Consider the following 13,791-nt stretch of genomic DNA (forward strand, 5'->3'; position numbering starts at 1 on the left):
GCAAATATTTTGGCCTCCGATTGCATTCGGAGGGTGACAATGTTATCATATCCTCCGAATATATAAGGGTAATTTCGCCATTACGAATTACGCGAGATAAGGGCTGGCTACATTTTCCCTTTGGGTGACCTTTTTTGTTTTATTGTTGGCCCTTAAATCTTTTTGAGTGGCCCCTAAAAACGCCAGGTTTTTTAAACTCTAAAATCTGATTTTATTTTGATTTAGAGTTAATTGGAAATTTAATCATTAACATTAAACTAGATTATCAATACTAAACTATATAAGGGTTAATTTGCTTAAAGAATCCATGCGATGGTCGAATTGCTTAAAGAAACTATCCGTAAATTGACGAAACTACCCTTATCTCACTCCCCCAAGATCCGAATCTTCTTTTCTATTAATTAAAAGAAACAAGAATTCCTTAATTCCTTCTCTCTCAAAAACCTAACCATCTCTGCAACTTTTTCTTCGATCTCTTTCCCATGGCGGCCTTAAACCGTCTATTGAGAACCAGGGGATTATTATCATCATCACCATTTACATCTACGGCTTGTAGAAGTTATTCCTCACCAGCTGCAGAAAGTGAGCGTAAATTCTCATTTGGTGGTAGTATTGGCAATAATAAAATCCCTCGTAAAGATCCAAGTGAAAGAGATGTTCAATGGGTATTCTTAGGTTGTCCAGGTGTTGGTAAAGGCACCTATGCAAGTCGTCTCTCTAATTTGCTTGGTGTTCCTCATATAGCTACTGGTGATCTTGTTCGTGATGAACTTTCTTCCAAAGGCCCTCTTTCTCAAAAGGTACCAGGTAAGATCTATGTATGAACAAATACAACTTAATAGATAAATTTATGACACCAATTTCTCATTTGGAAACAGAATAGAGATTTTTTATCTTCTGCTAACGCTTATGAAGCTTGTCATTTTTTCAATATAAATCTTCAATTTTGTTTAAGAGAACTTCATGAGGAACATAACACTTTTTCAATTTACAACTAATACAAAAGTGTTTTTCAAGTACGTACAAACGCAAACCCACTTTATCTTCCTCCTTGTACTTGAACATGCATCAACCAATCTTATGGAGGATGGAAAAAGAATTACACTTTCTAGCTACTTACGAATTAATTGTTAAAAACTGTTAGATGGATTTATGACAAGTTTATTGTTTGAGATTTGGATGGCCCTAGCCTAGGGTTTGACAAGTAGATATAATTGTTGCATAAGTGCTAAGATGAAGGGGATTGCGGTTGCATTGTATGCATAAATATTGGCGTGGTCACTTGTTACTTGTGAAATCCTTAGAGAGTTCTTTCTCATTAAATCCTCCTCAATAATTATTTTTTGTAACTTTTATACTAGGCACTGTGTAGTTTCCAAAAAATGAAAGTAGTATGTTAAAGAATTCGGTGTCATCTTTATTTGTTATGCTGATATATTGTTTTCCTTTGTAGCTTGCCGTGATTGTGAATCAGGGGAAATTGGTGTCAGATGAGATTATCATAAGCTTATTGTCAAAGAGGCTTGAAGCTCAAGAGGCCAAGGGCGAATCAGGATTCATCCTTGATGGTTTTCCACGAACCATCAGACAAGCTGTAAGAACCTTTCTAGAGTCGGGGCATCCCAAAATGGAGTTGTAATCTGCTGATTGTTACCTCCTATCCTAATACGGATTCTTTCTTATTAGGAAATATTGGAGGGAGTTACCGACATTGATTTGGTGGTTAACCTAAAGCTTCGAGAAGATATATTAGTTGAGAAATGCTTGGGAAGAAGGATCTGCAACCAGTGTGCTAAAAACTTTAATATTGCGAATATTAACGTCAAGGCTGAGAATGGGAACCCTGGAATATACATGGCTCCACTTCCTCCCCCAGCTGGTTGTGAATCCAAGCTCATTACACGAGCTGATGATACTGAAGAAGTTGTAAAACAGCGGCTTCGAATATACAATGAACTGGTATGTTCATCACACCATGTCACAAATCTTCAGTAAATCATCGTTGTTTGTGGTAATTGATTGTGGTGGCAAGGTACAAGATTTCCTGGATTTTTTTTTTTTTTTAAATTGTTTTGTGATTCTAATCTAGAGTACTCTTGATTTTTAAAATGGTTGTTGATAACTATTACTCGTGAGATTTATTTCTAGTTGCGTCCTCATCCATTATTTTACCATTGATACTTACTTGGGGTTTTCATCTGGATATAATTGTTAACAAGATATGACCTAAACAATGATCGTCTATGGTCCTGCAGAGTCAGCCTGTGGAAGGTTTCTACCGTAGCAGAGGGATGTTAATGGAGTTTGATCTACCCGGAGGAATCCCAGAATCATGACCAAAGCTTCTGCATGCACTGAATCTTGACCAAGAGGAGAAGCAGTCTGTAGCTGCATAAATTTATTGAATTGATGTAATTCAGTAGATTTTGGGAAGAGTTTGTCATTTTTAGCATGTGTCAAAATTTACATATGCAATAATTATTGATAAAGAAAAACATCAATTATATTGTTTTTTGTTCTACAATAAAAACACTGAACTCTTGGAAAATATTGTTGAGGCATCAGACATCAGCTGTGAAGCCTGGGTAGGCTTTTTTTGGCTACTCAAGGTTTCTCTTGTAGAATAGTAAGGGGTGAGTTTTTAATTCAGTCGTTCTTAACAAACCGTTGTTTTAAACAACGGCAAAACCATCTAGACACAATAAGAGGGCCCCACCCCGGTGGATTTGCAGGGCCCTGTTATATGGGACCCATTCTGAGTCTAAGCGGTTTTGGCTTAGTTTAAAAACTCAGTTCGTTTAGAATTTCTGTTTGTAATTTCAAGTGTAACGGGGGATGCACCATTTTTGTTTTTTGTACCTTGAATGATGATTCTTTACCAGCCCCATCTTCTCCATAAGTGCTTTGACAATTTTGTTACCCTTAGCCTCATTTTGTATGATACAAGTATAAGCTAGATATGGATCAAAAAGTCATTCCCAAAAAGATTCTTTCTGTTCTTCCTTTTTATCTATCATCCTCCCTCAATTCCACTGTCGTAAATGCGTTCCAGAATGATTCTTTCTGTTCTTCCTTTTTATCTATCATCCTCCCTCAATTCAACTGTCGTAAATGCGTTCCAGAATGTTTTTGGTATTAAATTTCCGAGTCAAAAGATATCTTTACATTTCTGAAATTACAGCTTGTTTAGGAGCACTAAACTTATACTCCTTGGACTTTGCATTATACCAAATAAATAACCTCGACAGTATTACTCATCCAACATCTTAAAGCTCCCTAAAGTGGTCATTCCGAAACAAAAATGTGATACATGCAGTACAGGTAGAGACACTGTTATTCTTGCAGTGCGAGGGGCACGGTTGGTCTCCAAACAGTTCCATCAGGGCTATCCATGAGTGCAATTCCCAAAGCAGCTAATTCTTTTCTTATAGCATCCGAATTCTCATATTCTTTATTTTCCCTTGCTGAATTTCTTGCATTGATTTTTTGCTGAACATCATCTTCTGTCAATGCTGCTCTCTTTAGTGCTTTTTCTCTCAACTGCTGCAAAACCTGCAAAGATTAAAAAGCAACTCTAGTAAGAAAGAATGAACACTTTCTTAATTAGGGCCGTGTTTCGATAACATAGGAAATTCCTACACAAATATTGTTACACATTAGGATTTTGTTGAATACCCGAGAACTGATTATCTCTGACTTGAATCCATACATTTGAGTACTGGAACTGATAACTGATTTATTAAAATAGATTCTGGTTTCGCAGAGTTTGATTGCCAAATTGAATAACGAGGCTGTAAAGCCCCTAATTAAATATTAACATCTAAATTAAGTTTTAACCAAAATTTCAGCCTAATATACCTCCGAATAACTTGCAGGCATCAATCCGAGAACAGCTAAAACACTCCTGATTTCCTTTTCTAAAGCTGAGAGTGATTCAATCCGTTTTTGCCGCTTCTTTCCCTTGAAAAACTAGACAGTTAGAAGAGTGGATAGATAAAAAATAAATAAATCTGAGATTCAATCAAAAATAGATCACCAAATACATACTTTGCGAGTATGCAGGAGATCATTCATGTATTTCAGTGGATCGTAGAGGGCAGCCAAGACAACAGGAGTGTGGAGATCATCGGACATAGAATTCTTGAAATCGTTACGGAATTTGTCAATGCAACTTGCAGTATCATCTGGAATGGGGTTTGTCAGGCTTGTTATAGGCTGTTGCTTCATGAGTGCTTCAGAGTCGTGCAGTGTCTGTTACCGTCCAGATATCATGAATAATTATAGGTAACATACCAAGTGCATCACAAAAACTTCAGATTGAAAGAGAGCTCTTGGGAAGCATGCTTATCATTTTTATCAGTAGGTTAAAAAAATATAATACAACTTATCGGATCAGGTACAAAAAAACATCCTTCACACTTTTGATCTTTTAAGTAACCCCAAACCCACTCTTATTTTACATTAACCTTAATGTTCTTGCTGTGTTTTACTAAAACTCCACAAAATGCATCACTGCATGAGCATCTACTAACCTGACACTGTTCAAGGGTAGCCTATAATTGAAAATATATGAATTTTCTTGGAAAAAACGAGGTAAAATAGCTAGAAAGCCTAAGACAGCACAACCACAGGACTGCCGTGACATGGCATTCAAAACAAAAAGAAAAAATTTCAAAGAGAATTAAACACGCATGACTTACAAGAATTAAACTCTAACAAAATGCTTAGTTTAGTTTCAGTTAACATGTTAAATCAGCAAAGTCCTTATAATAATCATACTCGAACAACGCTTTTCCAGATGATTAACGAGCCTAATTTTGTAGAAATCATATGGAATAAGAAAAACAAAACCTTTAAATTATATGAAGTACCCGGTCTGATCGTACGTTTCTTGCTGGGTTCATATCATATGTACTGAATAATACCCAATGAACATTAAACATCATCTGAAAAGCTTTAGCAATTGGAAGTGTAGGCATACGAATAGGGAATGCAATAAACCAGCTTACATGTTGACAAAACATGCTGGGAAATTTTTGTTATCTAAAACTTGGTCTCAATTCCTCAAAGTTTATCTTAAACAAAGTTACGGTGGAACACTCTTATGTACTAATAACACATATTCTTGGATAAAATTCTCCCTTTTGGATCAACTAAAAAAACATAACAATATCCAAGAATCTAAACCATCAGGATTAGGACCTTATTGGTTCTTACTGGATACACCATGAATATTTGCAACATTAATGGTACAAAATTCTGACAAGTTCTTTGTAATTTGCGAGTTTATTACATAAAACCATTATACCGAATCTTCTAAGATGTGGACCAGATCAATGACAAAGATTATGTGATGTAAAATGCACTTTACACTGAGTCCACACACATCACTTTGAAAATCGTGACAGCTCTTAGTATTTTGTTCTTTGAATTTAGATTCTTTTTCTTGTTAGGATAGAAGTAGTTTCTACTTCTACATAACCACCCCTTCATAATGCTTCAATCGTAAAAAGAACAAGTGGATTATCTTAAAGAAATAAGTCAAATAACACATCTGCTTAAGATAGTAAATCCCATGATCAGTTTTTAACTTTTTATACTAAGGTGTCCATGTTTGAGAGACTAATGGTCATGGAGTTACCTGGTATATGTAGAAAGCTCGGTCGGAGGCACTTTCAAGAAGCATTTCCGAGTAATTAATTGGAGATCGGTAATGTGTCCCCATCAAGAAAATCCTCAAAGCAAGTGGATGGTAGAGATCTATTACCTAACCAAGATCGTTAAGTCAAAAAGTCCATTAATTGCCATCTAAAGCTCGGTTAGATGAAAACTAAACCACTCACATCCTGAGACCCAAATTCAATCGAAGTACAGGAAATAAATGGTTGAAGTTCCAAATTACCTCCCGAATTGTGAAGAAATTCCCCAGTGACTTGGACATTTTCTCAGAATCAACAGTAACAAAACCATTGTGCATCCAGTAACTTATATTGCTCTTGTCACAGGCAGCACAACTCTGAGCAATTTCATTTTCGTGGTGGGGGAATACAAGGTCCATCCCTCCACCATGAATATCAAAAGTATGGCCCAAATATGCAGCACTCATCGCACTGCACTCGATATGCCATCCTGGTCTTCCAGGGCCCCATGGACTCTCCCAAAACGGCTCACCTTCTTTCGCAGACTACAAATAATAGATGGAGGATCTTATTAAGTATGTTCTGTATAGATAAGAACATCCACTTCTAAGAACTTCACAAGTACAGAAATTCCTTCGTTGAGGAGGAAATAGTAAAAACTTCTTTACACTGAAGCTAAACAGAAGCAATTCATTTAAACAGGTCAAGTTGCAGAACCGATGATTGTTACTCTATTGTCCAACTGCAGCAGTAAATAATATAAGGTGCATTGCCCATATGGAACTCTTAGGCCACAGGAAATCATAAATGTTTCAGATCCTCTTGGAATTACTTCCGTATTCTGAAATAAATTTAGTGTTTACGTTCATGTTACATAGCTAATAACAGCATTAACTTCTTGCTGAAGTTAAACGGTAACTATTCATGTCAACTGAATGAGCTAGTGCTTCCAACGACTGATGTGACCAATACATGTGACCATTACTCTTCTTCCAACTGAAGCAGGAAGCAAGATGAGGTACTATTCTTAGTAAAGAACTCCTAGCCGCAAGTAATCATAGATCTCTTTGACAATCTTGGATTTGCTTCCTAGATAACTTAAATATCAAGTATCTAATTCTAAAAGGCGGTTTACTATATAATTGATAACAAAATTGAGAAGATAAATAAATAGGCAAGATTAAACTAGAGTTAATTTTTAGGTTGAACACCTAATTACTGTTCCATATACTCACTTTCCACAAAGCAAAGTCCGCAGGATTTTTCTTTCTTGAGTCAACAGCAACTCGTTCACCTGCTCTATTATCCTCTAGTTTCCTCCCCGATAGTTGTCCATAGTTTGGGAATTGCTCTACAGAAAAGTATACGTCCCCATCAACTCTATAGGCACAACCATTATCAAGAATCTGTTGAAAAACAAATTGAATCCAAGTCAAAGTCATATCTGCCTTTCCTTCTCTCGACACTATCATCATTATGAACATGGAGATTAATGGTATCATTGCAATAGGATGAACAAGCCAGCACAAAGATTAATGAACATGGAGGGTAAAGCAATTTGAATTAAACAGAGTCCAAAGTCAGTAATACTAACTTCTACGGGTAATTATAGTCAATTGTTCACCTTATGGAATGTTCAGAATGGATGAGTAGACTTTATATGGGCTACAGAAACAGTTCTCAACAATTGGTTCTTACTTTTGAGCTAATTTCAACAAATGCTGAAACCTGATCAACCTTGTGGTTGTGACAACTTGACAAAAGATTTGGAGGCAGACTCTAATCCTCTAATTCCTAGACAGAGCTGGTCGAAATTTGCTCCAGCACCTGCCTTACTTAAGTACAGCATGGCAGACAAATAACTGCAAGTACGTAATCATGTAAAAAATAAAACCCTGACTGGCACAGCGTAATCCAATGCACAGAGGTCATAGATGACTCTGTAAAATAAATGAGAGATAAATAACATACCTTCTTAATCATATCAATGATTTGGACCATGTGATCCGAGACATACGGTTCCATGGTAGGAGGTAGACAGTGAAGATACTCCATATCATAATGAAATTCATCACAGTAACGTCTGCTTAATCTCAACGGATCTTCTCCCAATTCATTTGCTCTAGCAATTATCTGCAGAATCATGAATTTTAGAAATCAGATTCTGCCATACATATGTACGGAAGCAGACAGTATACATGTACTACAGCAAAACAACAGTAGAGTCATTTAAATGTGAAGAGGAATATTGAATTCGTAGATAGCTGTCAGTTTGTGACGCTTAATATTGAATCTGCATGCTTTGTAATTAGAATGCAATCATGTATCAAATGAAAGATGCGCTATGTATGACAACACTCGGTTACTGCACCGCTGCATACGCCTGACCATCAAAATACAAACTTGGTGCAAATATTGGTATGGAGACCCTATATTGACATGAGACGCATGCATCCAGGGAGTTATCAGCAATGCTCTGTCGGAATAGTGGAAGCCCCAGAATGGGACAATACAACACTTTGAAAGCCACATCCGAATGCACTAACTATGTATATGACGCCGAAAAAAGACCGATTTGATATCACCCTTTAATTCGAAATAGCAAAAGCAATGTCTCCTTGCATAATATGGATTCCAAACACTCATGATCCGTATGTGAATGAGTCGAAATACTTATCCCTTGGTCTATTAGTGAACTATCTCTCCAGGGATTGTGAAAATGCTCCACTAGAAATATTCTTGCTTCGACTCATATTCCCCAAAAAGTAGACCCCCCTCTAATAGCTCTGAATAAATCAAATACATGCATTAAGATACAGAGGCTTCTTATTTCACGAATGGCCCGTAATGCTGCATCTCTTCCAACCAAAGCATCTAGCATCTTCCACATTGACACCTTGGGGTTGTGTATGTCATTGTCCAGAACAGAGACAGATGGGGAAATGATGTCTTGGAATGGAGTCATTTTAGTGTAACTGATTACGATGTACCAGAAAACATCTTGGAGATGCCATACTTCTGTTCTGGTATAGCAAAGTTACGTTTCTGACTCAGAAGGTAATAGAGGGAACTGCATGTAGTCATCCCTACTGGTAGGACTTGTATTGGTGTACCGTGTACCTACCCTCAAAGCATGATAGGTTGTTAGATCCTGTACCAGCAGGTATGCATGAATATGGTACTGAAAAGGCCGCATAATCTTTCGTGCGGCCTCTTTCACATATCCTATGATGTTACACAATTTTAGAGAATTCACATTAAGGTAACAACACGGGAAGTCCAATTCTGGCTAACAATCATACCCTTTTTCTTCGTTTAAGGGGCGGGAAGAAGACTCCACTCCCCACCATTGGCTCAGTGGCAACAATACTCAGATCTTTCCTTGTAGCTTTAGTTTTCATTGCTCACTAAAGTTGCTACAGAAATAGCTATTTAAAATTGTTATCTGTACTTTGTTATTCTTATTTTCCTAGCTTTGAGCCATGCGTTGTATTTTTAACAGCAAAACTGGGTTGAGTACGTGATGGTGAACTTATGATATCCATAACAGACTAGAATCAGAGAACAACTTTGTGTGCACATAAGAGATTTCCGTCACAAAGTTTGGTTCAATCTTTTAAGAATCAAAACCATTATGTCATCAAAAGTATAATAGTATGAACTTTAAAAAACATAATACTACCCATTAAATGAAAAGAAGCATAGGACTGATGGCTCACCTTGTCATCTACGTCCGTGAAGTTGCGTACATAACAGACTTCATACTCTAAGTATCTTAGATATCTGCCTAGTTCCCAAACAAAGTAACAAAAACAAAACCCAATTAGTTCTATAATCCTGTGAGAATAGATCTTCTCCATAAGAAATTGTTAGCCGCAGAACTAGCATCAAACAACCAACTGCATATCAAGGAAATCTACAGAAGCTCGCAAAGAGAGTATTCATGTTTTGAATCTATTAAAGCCGAGAAGGAAATATGTCCTTTATAGTAAAACTAGTCAAACAGAGGCAAAGTAAATAAATAGTAACAATAGTGAAAAAGTCTCAGAAAAGATCTAATAGACTAATAACTGCCAAGCTCCCAAGACTAAACTTGGAATCAAAGGGGAGAAAATTGTTTCACAGGATTCAAAGGGAACACTGACCTGAAAAGCACATCAAAAGAGACATAGACACGAGCATGACCAATGTGACTGAGATCGTAAGAAGTGACACCACAAACGTACATCCCGACTTGACCAGGAACCTTGGGTTTAAAGAGCTCCTTCTGTCTAGTCATGGTGTTGTATATCCAGAGGTCTGACTTGGAGACATCTTGTTTCGGACTGTTGTTGCTACTAATAGAGGCTTGATTAGGGGGAGAGAAAGAACTGATACACTGGTGGAAGATGAAACTACTGTTCTTCTTTCTGAATAAAAGTTTCTCGCTGAAAGATCTTTCACTGGTATATCTACAAAGGTAGTTCTGAAGTGCAATTCTTTTTTTTGAACCAAAAACTGGATTTGAATTTAAAGAAAGCACAGGTCTGTAACACTTAAGTAGTACTGCCATTTTTCAATACCCCTTTATTTTCTTGTCCGGTCTTTCTTCAGCACTATAGGTATGGAACACGTGATGCACATGTATTTAATAAACTTTCTTTCTTCTTCTCCTTGTAGTGGAGTCTAAGCCCTAAATCGTGGGTACAGTGCTACTTGTCTCTCATGGAGTGGAGCTTGTTGCCGTTGCTTTTAACCCGCAGATCGTAGAGTTAGTTCCATTCTGCTATATGTGACCTGCAACCAATAAATGAATTCATTATTCACTGACGAACCTAAACCTATACCAAAGAAGAAAAAAAGGGGAAATTAGTACAGAACAGTAATAAAAAATGGGATGCTGATCTTAATCTGAAAAGGCAAACATTGAAGGAAGTTGGCGTACCGCCGCAGGCATGTGGAGCTGATTACCTTTGAAAAATTTATAAAACCACCAAGTATGAGTTGACTTTATAATAAGCTTATGTTATCGCGCATGAATGAACAAACCCACCTTGATATAGTAAAATACAGAGTCCATGATTCTTACAGCTATTGTGTGCTTTAGTCTCAGAAGAAATACATAAACAAACAAAACCATTTCAATGTATGAGGAATGAGGTAGTAGACCCCAGCTCTAAACTGAAAGCCAATCCATACACAGAGGTTCAGCCATGAATCTATTTACATATTTCTTTAATTTGTTTGAAGATAGACATTGTTGAGCTACACTGTACTACTATTGTCATATCTACAATAAGAAAATGCCGAAATGGTTTAAGGGAATCTTAAATCATTAATTACAGAAATAACCTATATTTATTTATATTTGCTAAGAAGCTGTTCTTATGTATCACTCATGTATCATCCTAGGTATGCATCGAGCATTATGTATTTCGTAATAATGTACGGGGTTCTGGCAATATTTCAAACACCCTTTGTGCCACTTGAAGATATTTATATAACAGTTCAAGGAAAACAAAAATCGATGGAGTCACAGATGTAAATCAAATAAAAACACAGATGTAAATCAAATAAAACATGATAAACTAAATCAAATAAGCTCGTGTAGAATCGTTGTTACCTGTTAGACGAAATAGAGAGTAGTGAGAGAGGATAACTTGGAAAGAGATGAAAGGATAGCAAGGAAAAAAGAAAAAGAAAAAAGAAAATCAAAAAAAAGGAGCCGGTTTTGGTCAGAGTAGGGAAAATTAGATGGTGACGTGGAAACACTAATGACATGGCAGGCTGACATTGGATTCCTGATCTCGAGAAATTGTTTGTACTCCACGAACCTAACTCTCTTGGAAGACATCTCTATCTTATTTTGTTAACCAATTTTCCTAATTGTAAGGAGAAAAAAAGTATCTTCTTTAAAGGGTCATGTTCATGGGTGTGCGGTCCAGATTTGGTGTTTTTTGGTTTTCCTCTTTTTATATATACATACTAGGATATAATTCGCGTCGTAACGACACGGGGCTATGAGTTGTTCTGGTGTTGATTATTTTATTTTTTCCTGCGAGACTACCATGAAATGAGCGTGGGAAATTTGAGGAAGTGGTAATCTTTCTTAAACTGAGCTCAAAGCTTTGATCGATATTATTAACATCTGCGGGATCGGTTTCTTGTTATATGGTGATTAGGATGTCCATATATGAATAACACTGATATTTATACATCAGGGAGTATTTTTTTTTCCGGTGATTAAGATATCCATGTAAGTGTGTACATTGGAACTCCTCACAGATTCATTTATGATAATTGAGATAACCATCCATTCACAATTGTTGCAAATAATATCAACAAAATTGAAAACCTAAAGTCCCAAGCAGGAACTCGTAGAAATTCATAGTTTGATAAAATTAAATTGTCGATTACATTCTAAATTACAAATGCAGTTCAGTCAAGTGTAATTTTTTTCTAGATTCAAAAAGTTAAATCTGAGCTGCGAACCCTTCTTTCATATCCATGAAAACTTTTATATCTACATTAATTTTTAGAACCGCTGACTATTTTCAATGTATAATTGGCATGGTTATACATTAGTAATATTCACATGGTAAGAAAAATGGTTAATCTTTTGGGTTAATATAATTGACGACCAGTCATTTGATGCCCATCAAACATGTCATTTGCATAAATGTGGCAATTAACATTCATCATCCCCTACAACTTTCTAGGTTTGAGAGACGTTAGCCTCTTATTAAAGAATGATGACTATACATTTATGGTTTAAACTAACATATGAAAAACGCCCAGCTTACATAATAGAAAATAAGATAAAAATGAAAAACATTGAATCCTACAAAATTCCCTTGGATATTAGTAGTACGAAGCGTCCTTGAATATTTCGTAGCGGTGAAAAACGATGCACCTGATGAAGTTGCATACAACATATGCCAACTATGCTTTTCCTTGTAAATTAATAATACAATCTTGTAGTCTTATTAAATAGTAAAATACTCGCATTAAATAAAATTCCATATCCAAACAAAAGAAATTTAGCCCTCTAATATATAAATCAATAAATGATACGTGTATATGAGAGTTGTTATTTGTCGGCATATGCATTTGAGACCTAAAAGTAAATAAGAGACCCTGTCTAAATACCAATGGTATGAAAACTTGCAAATGGAACTGATAGTACACCTTGACCTAAGAGTACATAAGAGACCTAAATTTCAGGCTTAGCAAGATGGTTAACTATGTATAAATAATGTAATATGATCTTCTAAAATAATAACCATTTTTGGTGTCAACTGCATATAATCATTATTTGACTATGCATGAAGAATCTAGGATAAACAAATACTCAATTTGTAAATCATAAAAAGGTTATAAGTACGAAGAGATGTAATTTCAAGGTTTATATGATACAAAGAATTATAAGAATAACAAATATAATCAAGAAACTTCAATCTTTTTTTTTTGAAGGAAGAAAGTGGTAACCCTCTTAATTTTCATTAATATAATAGATTTGCATACATCAGATTCAAGTACATCAAAAGTGAAATCCATGAGAAAATACAAAAATTTTGTATCATAAGAACAACAATCGTTGACTCATAATACAACTTAAGCATCAAAAACTTGAATTTCAATCTATTTGATACCAACATGTACACGACTCTAATCCGATTAAGAGTATGAACTCTCCAACGACAATAACAATACAGTTAAGAAATGCCATTTACCGACCCAAATTAAGGGCATAATCAATGGAATCAACATTTTCTTCGTCATTTATTTTTACTCCATGTAAATCCTATAACTTTTGGTTGAAGAAGTCAAAGTCTTATTGGACAATTCCTTGTTCAGAGAAAAATAAAAAATATTGTGTAAGAAAATATAAATTAAAGGTATGGTATGGTAATAAAAATAAACCTAACAAAAGAATAAAAATGAATACCTAGCAATCATACATCGGATCAGTATCATTTGACTGCAAATGAAAAAACAAAATCGAGATAAAAAAATTAACGAAAAAAATAAAAGAGAAGTTAAACTGCATAAATGAGACAAAAATTAGGCGTATGGCACCATGATTTCATGTATCTTAAAAAAAATAAAGAGAAAAACTAACAACAGTTATCTCAATCAACCAAAACAAAAGTGAATCATACCTGGGGAATAA

At 35.6% G+C, this 13,791-nt stretch overlaps 2 protein-coding genes across 6 annotated transcripts; one reads left to right on the forward strand and one right to left on the reverse strand.

Annotated features, from left to right (window-relative positions):
- The first annotated feature begins 420 nt into the window (after positions 1-420).
- LOC113320506 (probable adenylate kinase 1, chloroplastic) lies at positions 421-2,649 on the forward strand. Of its 2 annotated transcripts, none has more exons than XM_026568415.1 (4): positions 421-800; positions 1,454-1,594; positions 1,687-2,032; positions 2,256-2,649. In XM_026568415.1, the coding sequence occupies exons 1-3, from the start codon at positions 483-485 to the stop codon at positions 1,993-1,995; spliced, it is 768 nt and encodes a 255-aa protein (XP_026424200.1). In that variant the 5' UTR covers positions 421-482; the 3' UTR covers positions 1,996-2,032; positions 2,256-2,649. The 2 variants fall into 2 exon arrangements, with proteins under 2 accessions (XP_026424200.1, XP_026424199.1); XM_026568414.1 differs by having other exon boundaries at positions 1,687-1,959.
- A 459-nt stretch (positions 2,650-3,108) lies between these two features.
- Positions 3,109-11,339, reverse strand: LOC113322305 (cysteine--tRNA ligase, chloroplastic/mitochondrial-like). Of its 4 annotated transcripts, none has more exons than XM_026570370.1 (10): positions 11,242-11,339; positions 9,785-10,415; positions 9,359-9,422; positions 7,611-7,772; positions 6,875-7,045; positions 5,903-6,184; positions 5,642-5,767; positions 4,048-4,251; positions 3,859-3,960; positions 3,109-3,552 (listed from the first exon to the last, which is right to left on the reverse strand). In XM_026570370.1, exons 2-10 carry the CDS (start codon positions 10,189-10,191, stop codon positions 3,334-3,336), a joined length of 1,737 nt encoding a protein of 578 aa, XP_026426155.1. In that variant the 5' UTR covers positions 10,192-10,415; positions 11,242-11,339; the 3' UTR covers positions 3,109-3,333. The 4 variants fall into 4 exon arrangements, with proteins under 4 accessions (XP_026426155.1, XP_026426157.1, XP_026426158.1 ...); XM_026570372.1 differs by lacking the exon at positions 11,242-11,339 and adding an exon at positions 10,590-10,708; XM_026570373.1 differs by lacking the exon at positions 4,048-4,251 and having other exon boundaries at positions 3,859-3,969.
- Between the last annotated feature and the right edge of the window lie 2,452 nt (positions 11,340-13,791).

Source organism: Papaver somniferum, chromosome 11 (assembly GCF_003573695.1).
Source record: "Papaver somniferum cultivar HN1 chromosome 11, ASM357369v1, whole genome shotgun sequence".
Classification (NCBI taxonomy): Eukaryota; Viridiplantae; Streptophyta; class Magnoliopsida; order Ranunculales; family Papaveraceae; genus Papaver; species Papaver somniferum.